General features: G+C 33.9%; 1 protein-coding gene across 1 annotated transcript in view; it reads left to right on the top strand.

Moving 5' to 3' along the window:
- LOC137921344 (membralin-like) overlaps positions 1-10,730 on the top strand; it is a 92,871-nt gene extending 82,141 nt beyond the window's left edge. The window contains exon 11 of the mRNA XM_068764051.1: positions 9,236-10,730. Coding sequence (XP_068620152.1) covers positions 9,236-9,955 — 720 coding nt within the window. The 3' untranslated portion in view covers positions 9,956-10,730. The remainder of the gene's footprint in view (positions 1-9,235) is intronic.
- Positions 10,731-17,291: the final 6,561 nt, after the last annotated feature.

The raw sequence follows: 17,291 nt of genomic DNA, 5'->3' as shown, positions 1-17,291 counted from the left end.
AATATATATAGTAGTAAAAGATGTGAAAATAGCGTAAGAAACTGCAAACCTTTTGCTGTTGTATTGGTTAATGTTTGGGAAGCGATATATTAGCTTATATTTCATTACTGTCAAATACGAGACACACATACTTTAAATGCGTTTCTTTTAAATCAGATAATTCGCACCGACATGTTTTTTATAACATTAATACGTGCGTTTGACAAATAATGAGTTTAAGAATTTTTACTTCATAGTTGATACTTATTGCCACTATTTAGGGGCTTGTTACCAATTTACTAACAAATAATCAAGATGAACATAATTCAAAAGTATATTGAATTTTTCGTTTATATTATCTCTTTTAGGTTTTTTTCAATTTTTATAAAATCTTCGATAAATAACTCTTCCGTTTTAAAGAAATATAGAACTATAAGCCAGCTAAAGACATCACACTGCAACGTACTTCATATCGACTTCATGTTATTATTGGACATGTACATATGTTATTTATACTTCTAACGTTTTCATACTATGGTTGTCTGGAAGAAATTGCCTCGTGTATAAGACTGCCCATTGTACTTTTTTGTTAACAATTATAAAAGTGTATATTTTCTAGCGTGTATAATAAATAATAATAAATTAAATCAAAGATGTCGCAATCTCTCAGACTTCTAGTAATTCAAAGTCTGTACGAATAAACAGTAATTAATATTGGTATGTAGTATTCCGAATTTCGAAAACACTTTCTCTTACTATGTTATCATTACGTCTTTTTTAATTCCTGAAGTATTTTTTTTTTGAGATAATACATTCCATACCTTAATTGATAGCAAATGAGCTATAAGCACAATTTTAAAGCTTTTTCACAGCTATAACCAATCATCATGTATACTACTACACTATTATGGTTACTTTTTAATATTATTTTAAAATGTAATTAATATGCGGGCGCGGTATTTGTATTTTAATGGACTTAAACGTATAAATCTGTAACAATTTACGTATAGAATGAAAAGAATAATTGGCTGTGTAATTGTACTGGCTTGATATTAAAGTTAATTTAAAATATCGTTTGGTCTACTACGGTCCTCGTATTTGAACAGAATACCTGTTCAAATATGTGTTCTATGGCAATAACTTTGGAACTAGGCAAAAGGTATTTTTTCCGTTTATGAAATATTAATCAACAGTAATATTATAACAGAATCATGGGCTTGTAGTAAAATGTTTTGGGTGAATTCACTACTCGCTGGTTGGTTTTATCAGTGGCACTTTAATACACCCGGTTCTCCCCGCGGGCGGTGTCCTTTGCACCTCACGTCCGGTTCGTAGATAAACGGTTTTTGAACGTTATTAGCTTTCAACCGCTTTGCGAGAGTTATTAATTTTGTCTTCCATAAAAAAAAACGAATGTGATATTCGAAACGCATGCAGTGTGTTATGGCATTTTTTATTCCTGTTTTATTCCCTTCAGAATGCCTTAGGTTGTGTCAGGCGACAGACGCGTCTTAAAATTTCTCTTCTCTTATTCTATTAAAGAGCGTTTAAATATTATGACCACAACATTTTTGATATTATGCTCTCAATGTTATATTTCTAGGGGCAAGTTCAAATTGCATGTAAATAGGTATCCAAGAAACTAAGCTAAATTGTATTAAAGTATTATGAATTGTTGTAAATCCATCGACTTGACTTCGCGAGTTTATCATAGCTACCCAGCTGTTTCGTGAGTCTTGCAAGGCATGAGCGACACTCCGGATTCTGGAATGCGTGATGAAAAAATGTAACAAGTAAATCAAAAAAAAATACGCTAAAAAACGTAACATGTTGAAGGTTACGCCATAATATAGTTCTTTTAATATTTGTTTTTTCTACCATTAGCTGGTCTTTATACAATTATTTTTCCGACAAAAAAATTAAATCAATATCTAAAAAAATCGTTTGCCGTATTGACCATCTAAAAATATCATTGACTTCTAAGCATAGACTTCAATAAAGGTGCCATTAAAATAAAGCAAAATTTTATGTTTAAGTACAATGTTCACCAGGATCCAAAGCTATTTCTTTCGTTGATGGCATGTTGATAAGTAGCAGATATTCTCATGGCGTTCTGCATGAACTTTAATTAACATTATACATTTCAAATATCATCTGATCATTATGTAGTTTATTCTCCTAACTATAAAATGTAGATGGGATATATATGCAAAAAGCTTTGTGGTTAAAACTAGCTCACACATAGCAAATTTGATAAAATGGCGAGTATGCTATTTCTGTTTATTATTTATAGCTTTAATGAACTCTCGTTTTGCAAATCCTATGTTTGCTAGTAATTAAAAGTTATCTGCATTTCGTATTACTTTAATTTTGTATTGTTATTATATCAATGATATGAACGGAGTTCTATATTAGAGCATGTTTTTGATATAGCAAGCCTTGATTGGTATGAGCCAAATGAAAAATATTTTGCATGATTGTTTAGACGAAAGAAAATTACTGAATACATAAACAACGTGAACAGAATGTTGAATTTGTTTATAAAATATAAATTCTTTCATTATTCTTCGAAATTATTTTTATCCCTTACAAGTTAACAGTCTTCCGGTAAAATGCATTTTTTCCAGTCTTTTTTCTTCAGGACTTCTTGGATTCAGTTTTTATCGCTTCAATGGCATCAAAACGGCGTACTCGTATTGGCTTTTTTAACTTAGTGAATAGCCAAAAGTCGCACGGAGCCAAATCAGTTATCATGTAATCAGGTCAATTCGGTGGTTGTTGAACGATATGAGTCCAGTTTTTGACGCTCTCTATCAAAAAAATGAGCGATTTTGACACCAATCGAGACTTGACGCGTTTGAAACACAAAACATCCTTCAAAATGGTTTGGGTTGAGCCTAATGATATTTCAACTTTTGACAAACAGACGATTAACAAATATCATAGACAGTCCTACCAACGTAAAAAAAATAATTATCAGGCTTCGTAATGCTCGGTAGTTTTAAATGACAATTTCACCTTACTTTTTCATCATAGGTAGTGGTATATATTTAACGTCGCTCAAAAACGCGTTTGCACTGATTGGTACCGTGAAATATTGAAATTCAACGTTAGTTCTTAAATGTTGCATTTGATATAGTCGCAGGTGAAACTAGTCATGTGAACTTTAGAAGAATTAGCAACAAAAATTAAGATGTGAACTGCAGGGAAAAAATGATGCTCTCGTTAAATGAGACAGGCTATTATGCAACAATGTTCAACTTTGCGGGGGAGCAAAGACAGATTCTATACTGAACTGCTCTGCAAAAATCTTCACGATGTCCTGTTGTCATCGCCATAAGGGAAGACGATTATTGAACACGTTTTAAACTTTACTACGCAACTAGCTGCTCCGTCTTGGAGCGATTTCCATCCCTTCTCGCTAGGAAAACTTTGCAACATCACATGGCGTGTTGTATTTTAGGGCCTTTTGTTACCAAAGCATGGTACTGGTTTCTCCGGCTCATCAACCGCCAATCCATGGAAGAAGATCTCCCTACAACCAAGAAGTCGCCGCATCTCAGTCGCGAAGACTAGCATGGGCGGCGCATTGCAATTCTGACTCTTCCTCTGAGGGTCTACCGCGCTTGTGAACGCGTATTAGATCCTTCCATATGTAAACCCTTCGCTTTCATCTAAAGTTACCTAACCGAGCCGACACGGAGTAGCTGATAGTCTATACCTCGAATTATATAAGTTTCTTTTTGGGTTACCTACCGTAGGTCACCAGGCCACTCGAAAGATGATAAGGACCTCCTCTCTCCCCTTGCACCGCAAGAAGGTAGGGAACCGTGAGTGATTTCGCCACTCATAATTAAAATCGATAAAAAATACATTGTGTAAAGTACAATGTACTGTATTGTTCTCAGTCCGTGTAAAATTTATTACGAGCTTAACCTCTTTCAGATTGAGTGTTCCGGTTCTATTTCCGGGTGCCGCGAATACGGATGTTAATAACACGCTGCGAGAACCTCTGTCCATATACTGCTGTTTGCGAACGGACCGTGGCTTTTACGTTCTTGTTTTATGGTTTTGACAATTTTATTTTACTGTCTACATTTTCCTACGAATATTTCTCTGTAGATGCCTCGGTTTTTCTTACTTTAGCAATCAAAGTAGCGACAGTCAGAATGGGTGTTTCTAGAGTTAATTTTAGCAATAATTTTAACTTTAAAAAAATTTTAGTATCGGACACTTTAAGCATAGCTAGATGGAGAGAAGTGGTATACGAGTACGTAGCTACTTTCTATATGAACCCATTTAGGAATAAATAAAAAATAAATTACAGTGTACATTTTCTGCTACTAATCTAAATTATACTATTTCATGGATTTTATTTGTAAAACTAATACAAAGTATTAGAATATTAAAAAAAAATTGTGAATGTTTGTTAAAAATGTAATCGGGAAACATCTTTTATTTTACTATTACAAACAATGTTTATGTTATTTTTCGTCTCAAGTTGTAATGCAAATTAAAAATAGTTTCAATGTAAGGAAAAGTAAACGTTTTGGCTTTGATGTTTGTGCGCGACTCTCTTACAAAGTATTCGTCAGCAGTTTAAACTAAAGCCCATAATATAATAATGATAACACTCTTGTTGTATTAATTTAGTATACCCCGTGTAGGAGGAATTACGCCCGTAGGCAGGGGTCAGGGGCGGAGGGGTGGCGTGGGGTAGGTGGCGAATTACGCGAGAAGGGCGAAGTCGAAAAACAAGACGGGCCTCTGGAATGCAAAGCGGGGGCTTATCTTATAATCATCGAGCGTGTCAACTTATTAATAAAAATCATATTTCATGAGGACGGCTCCCGTTCGGGCCCGGCGGCGACGCGGCCCGCATACCATTGACGGCTGACACCGCGCTCCCGTCCCGTTCAGCAGAACGTAGGGTTCGAATCTTGGTTATTAACCTATACTTTTAAATCAATACTTAGGGTATTATGTAATTGTTCCATCGATCAGGATCAGAAATAAGAGAGATTCTCAGAAGAAACGAGATCACTGACGTGGCTCAATGGGTAGCTCGTCTGAAGTGGCAGTGGGCCGAGGTACATCGTTCGTGCAACCGATGACCGTTGGGATCGAAAAGTTCTCCAGTGGCAACCATGAGTCGGTAGACGCGGCGTGAATAAACTTCACTCGGTGGACCGACGGCATATATATATATATATATATATATATATGTATGTATATATACATATAACACATATTACATATGATACATATAATACATATTAACAAAGGGATCGTCGGCTCTTCTTAAACATATTTAACTAATTTCTGAGATGTTGACAAAACAAGTGTTTTACGACTTAAGAATGCGGTTGCAATCTTTTATGGTTTGTTATGTTGCTGTCGGTGTTATTTTTTATATTTAACTTTTTATGGTCCAGTTTAGTCGTGTTTAAGTACTGCACGTGTTAGTTGTGACATTAACATTATCTGTGTTCGAAAATTATAAACTACGACTTTTCCCTTATTATTACTTTTGAAAATGGCAAAACGCAAGCAAAACATGCTTGAACAGCGAAGTGCTATTTGTATGCTTCTTTGAGGATACAGTGAACGTCAAATTGCAGCAAGGGCTAGAATTTCTTTCAAAGGTGTTCACTACACTTGCAAGAAAACAAAAAACTGAGACAAACGTAGACAGAAAAATGACAGGCAAACCTAAGACAACAACTACTTAAGAGGATAACTTCATCAGAGTTCTGTCTAAACGGAAACGCTTAACAGCGCCACAAATTACTGCAACAGTGAATAGTATGCGAGAAACGCTCATATCAGTACAGTTAAGCGACGACTTTTAGCTGCGGGTCTAAGAAGATGTGCTGCCGCTAAGAAGCCCAAATTAACAGTTCGACACAAGAAAAATAGAATAGAATGAGCAAAGACACACAAAAATTGGACTAAAGATCAATGGGAAAATGTCCTATGGAGTGGTGAATCGAAATTTCAGATTTTCGGATCCAATAGAGGTGGGTTTGTATGCTGATTAAAAGAACAAAAAGCTTCCAAAGCGAGTACAGTGCCAACACTGTAACATGGTGGTGGTAGTTTGATGGTTTGGGCATGTTTCGGGAACAATAAACCCGGAAATCTTGTAAGGATAACCAGAAAACTAAACAAAGAAGATAATTTGAAAATTCTTCGTGACACTGTCGTACCCTGTGAACTAAATCTAATTAGTCCTGAATTTATATTTCAACAAGACAACGATCCTAAGCATTTGTTCAAACTGTGACAAAACTTTTGTACGAAAAAAACAGATGAAAGAAGGTTTTAAAAATCATGACATAGCCATCGCAGTCACCTGAGTTGTCTCCAATACAACCTGTCTGGGATGAACTCGATAGGAGAGTGAAAATTGTTCTTCTATTAGCTCGAAACATTTATGGCAGTAAATGGAACAAGTTAGATGAATATTATTTTCAGAAGTTAATTAATAGAATGCTTAAAATTTGTACTGAAATCATTTAAGCGAAAGATGGTCGGTCACTTAGATAAAACTATTATTTGATCTTGTTCCCTATTATTTGTTAATTTTCTCACGTGTTTTAGTTATTTTTTGTTAAATTTTTAATTTTATATCAATATAAGTAATTGAAGATCGTTAAATTTTATTTTATTGTTTGTAGTGTATATATACACATATCTGACGTATCGTCACGTATCGTCAGAAATCTCACTTTCTGTTTTAGTGTGACAATTTGTTAAGATTATGTGCAAGCCTTCATGAAACCTTCTGTTTTTAACATCAGTATTCTGTTTTCTGTTTTTAAGTGTTAGTATGGTTCCATACTGTGTTGTTTATATCTTTGAAACGAGATTAATGTGCTTCAAACATCAAAAAAACTGTAGTGTTACGAGTACATCTAAAGAATATGAGTTAAGAGTACGTACATCTAAATAACATGAATAATAAATAGGTCCTGAGGTGTACTTGGCAGTTTGACTACTTCTACGAGGTCCTAAATCAACAAGCTTGTAGGCCATTATGAAAACACTGCGATTTGTGGTAAACGAACATATCTCTAGTAAACGATGGCTGAACTTAAAGTAAACATTCTAAGAGATTTACTTCCATACGTAATGGGTGTTTAGAAATACGTATATCTGCAATTAAGATTATAAAATATTTTTGTTCGAATTACTTCCATTTAAAAGTATCTAAAATTAATATGTACACGCGAATTTTTTAGATTGTTTAGCGTAACTCTTTTAATGTAATAACACTTTCTTAGGGTGAAGATACAAAATAACATCACGTAGTATTACAAGTAAAGGATTTTTTAGGAAAATTATCTTCTATTTTTAAAAATATTTGATATTTTTTGTTCGCATTTTATATTTAATAACTACATTACTGTTTGAATTTTGCAACGTCTTTGCGCATCAAACGCTGCGATCTTTGAGTGTTTTGAATATTTTTTCTGATAAAATATTTCAAAGGGCTTTACGGTCGCCAATTTAATAAATTTAATTTTAAAAAGAAAAGAAGTCGGAATACATGTCACTGCTAATTTATCACTAGTTATTTTTTTCACTTAAAACACAGTTTCATTATTATAGTTCTTAGTTTCGTCTTTTTAAATTAAAAAAAAAAATGTAACATTACGAGACTTTTCCTTTATGACCATGCTTAAAATATCATAAAGGTGTTTTTAAAATGGTCCAGAACCACCGATTTTTGTATTTATGACTTTTTGAATATAAAAATACCTTAAATACCAATTGAAAATAATTTGTTTCTTCTAAGGGTAATAAAGAAATCAGTTTATTTGCACATACAGAAATATATGTTATGTCAAATTATAGTTTCGAACTGGGTAAAAAAGGATCATTGTCGTCGTTTTAGCTCATAGACTAGCCTACTGCAAGAAACGCCATTCCCAAAAATGCGGAGTATGATGATCAGGCGCAGAGGAAGCTTCTGGCCAACCTTTGGCAATTTGTTTGTGACCAATGGCAATCCTATATAATTAATGCATAAAGTGTGAATTATAAAAAATTGTATCCCTGTAATTGAATCCGCCACCTACTATCACAAGTCTCAGCCCACTACCGCTGCACAAAATTGAAAAAGGATCACTGATGAGACATAATACCACGTGTTGTTAATAACCCGCACGGTGCGTAATTTTGTCTTTGGTGAAGAATTTTAATTAGATTCACGTTACAAAGTTACGATTCTTGGAGGTAAATTTTCTGTCGTATATCTGTAAAAGTAGATCCATTCTTCTACGACAAAGTATTTATTGTTTTATAATCAGTTATAAAAATTTGAAGTCAAATCTTAGTACAAACATATTTTTACTGTGAAATATTTTTTTAATAAATTTATGTCTGACAATTGTCGAAGACATGAAAATTCTTCAAGTTTCACAAGGTCTTTTTGGTGACCTATATATATATGGTTAAGTACCTTAAAAAAGCAGTGATCAGTAATAGTAAAGTTGTTGAAAAGTGAAGTAGCTTGCAGAGACCAATGTAGTATTTTAATACTTTTATGATGTTCTCTTTGTTGGTACAGAAGTTTATTGTATGTATGATGAATAAATAATGGTATGAATGAAAACACTTAACTTACACCAATTTGCGTCTATTTTCCGACAATACGGCTAGTATAAAGAAAATAATGCTTCGACAGGAATTTTAAACTTCTAGAAACAATATTTAAAAAAAAATAAACGTGGACATTATCAAGAGATGTTAATTACTATTAATTATAAAATCTGCCAACAAAAACGAATTGATTATTATATAGCGCTTTAAGGGTAATAATTCAAGAAGGTGTCTTAATTTGTCCTCGGTGTCAACCCATTATACTTTTCTTTGCAAAAAAAATGAAACCTGGGGATTAGAAAATACAATTTTAAATAAAAGTTGAGTGGGAGCGGTTGCAAGTTTCTTAATTAAAACTTACGTCTACAGCCATGAAGGGAAACTTTGACCCAGAAATAAATAAATAAAGACAAGGCGGCAGTACCGTCACGAATTGTCCATTTATTTGTCTACAAAAGTTTTGCTGTGTACTATCGACGTGGTTAATAAGGTGTTGCAGTTTCTCTAATCACTAGACCATAATAATAATATAATATTATGCGATGACATAACATTATGTACTTACAGCTTAATTTTTATAAAATTTATTTTAGAGTTTTGTTATAAATTAAAATTGTCATTATTTTAGTAACATGTTTTTTGTCCACAGCATTCCATGTTGTACTTCTTTCATCACTACGAGCTGCCTGTCATACTACAACAAGCGCAGCTACAGCAACTACTGCTGCGATCCCACCACGGAATGGGTGGTATAATGGGATTTGCAGGGATCGCGGCATTAGCCAGTGGCGCTGCTTATCACGACGCCCCTGGTACTGCCACGCAAGCTACGCCGCCTACAACTCAGTCGACAACTCAAACCGTTCAAAATACCACCCAATCGACAACACAGACATCGCCATCGGTTACCACCGCGCAGACTAATACTACTCATACCGGTGAGGTTGTTTCTTCAGGAAACACATCAAACGAAACAGCTGCGACAGGCACTGACACCGGTGCTGAAACCGCAAACAATCCTCCAGCCTCGTCTAACGACGATACAGTGCTTATTACGCATTCTGATAAAAGCGCCACTGTAAACTCACATGGTGCGGATGGTCTCAAAATAGAACAAATTACTACTAAGCAATGTGAAGTCAAGATGGTAAGCGGTAGTAATTCTGCTACGTGTGACACTCGAAAAGTGTTAGCTGGTGGCGCTAGCGATGATAAAGCCAGTATCACAATCGCTAAAGGTGACAGCTCGTCATTAGACCGCAGACGAAATGATCTATCGGTTAACGATCCGCCCCCCGCGAGCATTGACGATGTTGCTACACCGAAACTGGCTCCAAGAGCTTCCCCCGAGGCTGATGATTTAGATTAGATCTATCTACTAAATAAATCGCTTAAACGTAAATGTCTATATCGGCGTAGATAAACACTATATTGTCTGCATACCTAACATTTTTATTCATATGTGCAAATTTATAAATCGGTACTTATTCAAAATTTATTTAAACTAAGATAAATGTGCTACTATGATCGTCTTGTATCTAATAAATAACGCAGAATATTTTCAATTTCCTCATGTATTTATAGATTTTTTTAATGTTTGAATGGTTGTAAATTTTATAAACGGCACACTTTTAGAAATTATTATGAATACTGCAGTTACAATACAATCTTTTCTTGAAAAAACTTGCTCATATTGTAATTAAAAATTTAAATGGTGTATGATTGTGCAGGAACTAAGCAGAACAACATGGTACTATCATACTATAGTACCGTCATAGTACTATCATAATAAGGCCACAAAACATTAGTCACTACTCAATAGACGTCTGCATCAGTACTAGCGCAGAATCATGTTTCTTATTGTGATTTCGAGCCTACATGTCGGTCGGCAGTAGTGTTTTTGATATATATAATTTGATAATAATAAAAATGGGATCTGTTCGTTTTCCAAATGGTGATTGTGTAGCGTGTAAGATGCAGCTGCTATTACAGCAAATGTAAATATTTAGGTAAAGAAATGAAATTGATTAGAATCTTATCGAGTTTGTAACGTGTTACTTTTAACATGCTTAGTGGAACGCCAGGAGACGGCGTAGTGTTTTCGTACAGTGTTTTAGTTCATGCCATTAAATATTTTGTTTTAAGTACTTTGTATTATTTTAAACCCGCGCCTGTGCCATTTTTATTAAACAAGACTCACGAAATAAAGAAAATGTTTTTGCTTTTTACCGTTGAATACATCACATAATCCCTAATCAATGAAAAACTTATATTATAGGCGATCTTATTAATTTCCTACTTTATTGTTTCCTTGGCTACATAGAATCTTCATTCGAAGCCACACGAGGGCAGGTAAAAGAAGGTATTTCAAATATTACTTGACAGGATATACTTTATACATAAACAAAGGTTTTATTATTTAGGTCATTTAAGAAAATCATTCGTTTTTACTTTTAATTTAAAATGCAATAATTAGTAACCAAAATTGGCATCATTAAACTAGCTTTTAATTAACAAAATCTCATGGACATTTTAAGAGGGATGAAAAAAATGGTGATCTCTCTCTCTATCTCTCTATCTTACTATGGTAAGCCTCTTTTTTCCCCCTTTATTGGGCGCATTATGACAATGTAAGAAATACACTCTTCTCATGGTTGACAAGCAATCAGTATTAAGTGTTATCACCTCGTGTCGACATTTCGACAGTATCCCCTAGGCATAAGTTTTACTGTGGTATTACATACTATTTTTGTACTAATCATTTTCATTTTCATATCTTCAATTTGATAGTAACTTACTGATTGACTTAATACTACACTAGATACAGCTTGTTATCTGTAGACTTTATTTATAACTATACTAATATAGCCTGGACTTTGTACACAATACTAAAAGATGTTTAGATAAAATTCTAGATCTAAAGTACAGACGATTAAAACTAATATAGACTATAGTAGAACCTATAAAAGAGAAAAATGATGAAAGAAACTTTATTTCTTTTATTTTCTGGGTTTAATTTGAACATTTTCCGCATTTAGTTCTGGCGAGCGAGTTAAGAACAGCCAAACTACTCATTTAAATACTCCAAGCTATCGCCGCAGTGGGAGGTCGAGAACCATATTTACATTACTGATTCTACACCATAAGGCTATTTTCCAAAAATGTGTTGAGCATGTTTCTCGGAGTTGTCTCCATACTTTGCCCTATCTATCCGCTAATTTAAGACAGGAATAAGACTGATTAGTAAATAGTATATTCTCTGCTCACTATGTGGTATGTTGATTGCCATTATAACTTGCTTATCCGCTGCGCCATGCCGGTGACTTTCGTTAGTCTACAGATCTCTTTACTCCTGATTCGATTTTATAGAAAAATACCGAGCATAACCGTCTTTATGACTTGTTGTTGGCCAGCGGGCTGGTCACCAAATAATTATTTAATGTTGCGAAAAATCACGGTCTCGTATTTCTTTAGTGTAAGTAATTTTAATTAAAGTTACACCTGGACTACTATAATATCCGACATTAATACTTAAATTATTAAATACTCTTTATTCGATCATTGATTAATTAAAAACTGTAAAAATCAAATATAATTTATAAACATATAACGTATCAAATAAATGAATAGATTTGAAAGTTACAAAAAAAGTAAATTAGTAATCAATTTTATATGGTTCAGGTAAGGATAACTGAGCCCTGATATAACATTCTGCGAAGAAGTGATGTTGCAGAAGGAGGCCGCGAAGAAAGTGAGAAATAACATCGGAGCTCCTGATCCGCAGTCGGAGATCTGGAGGTAGGAGGGGGTTATACCGCGCCGTTCTACAACTCCCATAACATAGCCTTGGCGACGGATTCGGGGTGACCCGCCGTGTCCTGGCCCTGCGGTGGCTCGCTAACTATATCTCGATTGTATATGATAACAGGTGGAAGACTGCAGCTCTATTCTAAGGAGTTGAGGCACTAGGTCGCCGCCGTTCAAATTATGGTATTTTGCGAATGCCTTGCTGAAGTTTTATTTAAAGGCGTCGAAGAAGACCGCGGGGATTTAGCCGGTAGAAGCCCGGAATAACCGTTTCGCTGTCACAGCATTATAATGATATTTAATATTATTATTGAATTATTTTTGCGTATCTTGATACATCCATGAGTATTTTTTTATAACACGGATTTTAACATATTGAAAATTTACAATTTCAAAATTCCCAATAATAATGCTTGGCGATCATTTTTATTATGTTTTAGTTGTTACATGGAAAATTATATTCCTTTTGAACTGGTCATGAATGTGTAAATATTTTTATTATTTTAATGAAACTGTAATAAATAAAAGGAGGTATTTTTTATTAAATATTTTATTGTTTTCAAATATATATAGAAATTGAGGTTAAAAAATCAAATCTGTTCCATTTTCACGTTTCCAGTCCACTGCAGCTGCCTCCTGCAATAAAAGGAAGGTATTATTATCAATTAACATACGTAATGTTTTTGGTCCAGTTTTTGGAAATAAGAGAAGATAACGGCAAATTTGATTTACGTAAAATAATTAGCTTTATCCTTACTACTTTGAAGTCCTTAGTTATTATTTTCAAAGAGCTTTTTCTTCTAAAGCAAAATATAGGAAAAGATATAAAAGGAAAAAATATGTAACTATATATAATTTCATGAAATTGAGATTATTGATGATACTCATACATCTATTAAACATATTTCACTTTTCATATATTGTACGAAAAAGATACTAATTTTTGCTGATATTTTTAAGAAATTTTGCTAAACTGAATGCAATATTTATACTTCTTAAGCTGTCTACTGTTACCATATACATTTAATATTAAAATAATGTTCATCATAACTTTAATTAATTTTTTTTCTTACTCAATAAAAGCGCAATAATATGTTACCAATCGGCGTCGTCTATACCCCAAGCATCATCGTATGGAGCAGCAGAATTCTACAAAAGACACGACGACTGCATCTCCCAGGATCGATCCTCCGAGGATCTATAAATTGCGTTCAAACACTGTTTAAAAAAAAATTATAGAGTTCTTAAATTAGCCGTGACTCTGGCAAGATATTGACATTAGGACATTGGGTTATCTGAAAATAAAGTATGTACGATATCAGCACGGTCTATGACATCACATGAATAACATTAAAAGCCTTTTTTTAACCCTTAATAGCCTGATTAACGAAAGTGATTTTTTTAATATCACTGTGTTTGCGTGAGGGTCTAGATGAACTGAAAAATAGATTTTTTTTAATTTCGTTGGATAGAATATTATACAACAGTAAAATTCGTATAGCCAACCTATAAAAAAACTAATAGTAATGTGAACATTCGGTTTCAAAGATTGGTATCAAAATTGAAACTCTAGGCTGTTAAGGGTTAATTTACGTGTCATGTCCTATTTTTGAACAGGATTTGGTTTTAATCACGGAATTATAGGCGCACACGCTGAAAACTCCTGTGAGGGTATCTCTCACTGGGTTCGGTAGGCCATTGTCTTGTTAAACTTATTACGTTATAAAAAAATAGTAACAAATGTAATGGAGAGACTTATGTAATGAAATAATTTGTGGTTTATTAAATCACCAATACCTCTGTAAAGTGCTATCGAAACCGCTGTACCGCTTCATAGGTATGCACGCAGCGAGACGGGGAGGAGTATCGGCCGCTACGTTCCGTCAGTGCGTCGTCAATACTACTTTCTCGGCCCTCAACTCACCACCCGGCTTGGTACAACACTTTCGATACTATATGGTACTTTTACAATAATAATTTTGTCTTGATGTAAGGGAATTAATTGTTACACTAGTACAGTTACTGTAATGAGCCGCATACTATAGCAATCCAAGTACGTGTTCATAACAACCGGTACTATAATGTAGTTCATTATAGGCTGTACGAATGTAACATTTAAATTTCCTTGAATATTGTAATGCTGTATTTCTTCAACGCAGAACGTGCAGAACTGATGAATCTCTCCTTGTCAGCTACGTGTATTCTCAAGCAATAACATCTCGTAATGTGTGTTAATTCCCCAAGAATACGCGTGACCTCCAAGTATGATTTGTCTTCGTTGAGACGACCGTCGCCACGTTTATGTCTTCAAGTCCCATTATCTCTCCATTACGTATTATGAAAAGTCGCATAACTAGTTGATTGATTATATACGTAGTAAAAAAAACCTAAATTGCGAAGTAAGAAAGCACATAGAAATTTTTATTAAATGAAAATAAAAATGCGTAGATTAGTAGCATTGTTAATATCCCAGTGATATACAAGAACGGAAACACTATTAAAATTTTTAAATATCACAAAGGGTTACATACAAGCAGTAAATTATTAACAGTAAATTATTTTTATTGCAAACATAAACATCAAAATTATAAACATGTCTTTGATTTTTATAATAATTAGCATAAATTTTACAAATAAATAGTTAATTGTGGGCTGAATGATTTAGCAATGTTGAAACAATGATACTCCAAACAATATTTGTTTATACTCATCTGTTTCCGTCGCTCATCCGGGCATTACCCGGGTCGACCCAGCAGTAAGAAGGGCAGTGGGACTAATCGCGGTACGGAGTGCGTCGGCACGAACACGCCTGCCGGCACATCCGGACATTGCCGGGTAATCCGGTGTCCGGGACATATCCAGACCACTTGGACATCAGGCATCGCCAAGGCTTAATTGAAGAATAAAATGAACTAGTGATTATCAGTTCGGTATTAAATTGAAATTAGTTTCACTGAAATTATTTACATTAAATGATGTAAAAAAACTGTTTTAGCGATTTGTTAATTCTTCAATTCGATACACATTGTAGTCAAAATAATACTCAATTTTTAACATATTTCAGAATATGTGATAAAGCAACATTAAAACGTTTTAGAGTAATGGAGTACTTTGGAACAAATATTTATATATATGTTAATACTTTTTAAACATATACTTGCAAGTTTCAAAATTATTAAATTATAAGATTAATCCACAGAATTAAATATAATATTCAACTAAAAGGCGTTACGCTAGGCCAAGATCTAATCTTTGATAATAAAAATCCGCGAAGCATTATATATTTGTCTCATTAGCCGAGTGATTTCACTAATTACACCTGATAAATATTAACATTCTTGATTATTAGGATTAGTATTACCTACCCCGCAAAATAATCATGGTAGTATTATGTATGAGTATAATATTTATTTGTAATGAAATTAAACATATAAAAGAAATCCCGCTAAGACTGGCTGAATAAAACCAGTTTTTTTATTATAATAAGAAAACTCTTTTAAAGGTTAGTTTGAAAAGGAAGTATTGTCGGTTTTGTCAACAAACTCTCGTTTCTATTGATCCGTTTAACCTCAACAGAGCGCTTGATCGTTTAAAAAATATATCAGATACAAAGACCAACTAATACCTTTATACCGGCCCGTAAAGACGATTCCCAACACCTTTTCATTCGCATCGCACGAGGCGCGTCCTCAACCGACAATCGGATATCAAACGTTTACTCGTCGCTGGAGGTTTCGCCCGGCCGGTGTTATCTGTCGACGGCCCCTTTTGATCCGCGCTATTCTTTGATGTCTCGAGCCTTTGTGTCCTTGCTGCTCCCCGCGCGACCTGGACAGACTGTTACAATATACTGTAACGACACTGTTTTCTGACTACACAATAATATACACAGAGAGCTTTATTTTGTTTTCATCAGCAAGCAGTCTTTCTTTAAGAACGATATTTTTTTTAAGATTTCTTGTTTATGTACTTATGACAAACGTAGTCTGTGTTTTTTCCTTCACATTCATTCATTCAAAATATAAATCAATGAGTTATATTAGAACGTCTCTAAAAGCTAGAAGTATATTACTGGAACGAATCTAATTTTAAAACTTTTGTAACATAGTACTTTACTTTGTTGTTTTATTGTTTGATGACATAATAAATTTTTTAACTTTTAACTTCTAGATTTTCATAAATAGTATTTTCTGGAGTAGGCACTCATTACTTTCTTTTTCGAAAAATAGATTGTAAGGATTTCCCGGAAACTAACATTTGAAATATTCATCCATCGGGCACATTTGAATAAGATGCAATTTACTCGACAATCACGCTACGATGCGTCTATAATTTTGTCTGGCTTGTCATAGATTTTTGGGCTATAAAATTAAAATGTGATAGTATAAAGTTCAAGATGATATATTAAAATTACATATGAAAAGGCAACATAATTTTTATAAAAAAATTAATAGGTATATCAATCGATTTTGTTTTATGCAAAACTAACCAAATAAAAAAAACATAGGTGATCGCTAACTTTTATAATTTTTAACCCCTTACAACACGTTAGAGATCATTGACTACGTTAACCTTTAAAATTTCACGATCATTTTTTACACTATTAAATCTTTACACCATTTGTTTGAATGAAAAGATAAGAATATCGTCGAATAAATGTTCACGTCATACCTAACCGATTATTACAACAGCGGCAAAACGTTCAAGCCGAGATTTTTTCCACAGCGTTGTAACTAAAAGCTTTTACCATTCAACAGCTTACAATTCGACCCGAGGCGTGCGGTCGCACAAAGCGAAATTAATTTTAAAATACACCAAAAGAAATTTACTTTCAGCGCGCGACCGACGAGAGGTGAAAGTTTCCAACGAGGGAACACTTCAACAGACTTAAAAATAAT

This window comes from Battus philenor, unplaced genomic scaffold, assembly GCF_028537555.1.
Source record: "Battus philenor isolate CCGP_79_NKW_IND1 unplaced genomic scaffold, ilBatPhil1.0.hap1 SCAF_19, whole genome shotgun sequence".
NCBI classification, from domain to species: Eukaryota; Metazoa; Arthropoda; class Insecta; order Lepidoptera; family Papilionidae; genus Battus; species Battus philenor.
The sequence above is the reverse complement of the archived record's forward strand: the minus strand, read 5'-3'. Positions and strand labels throughout refer to the sequence as shown.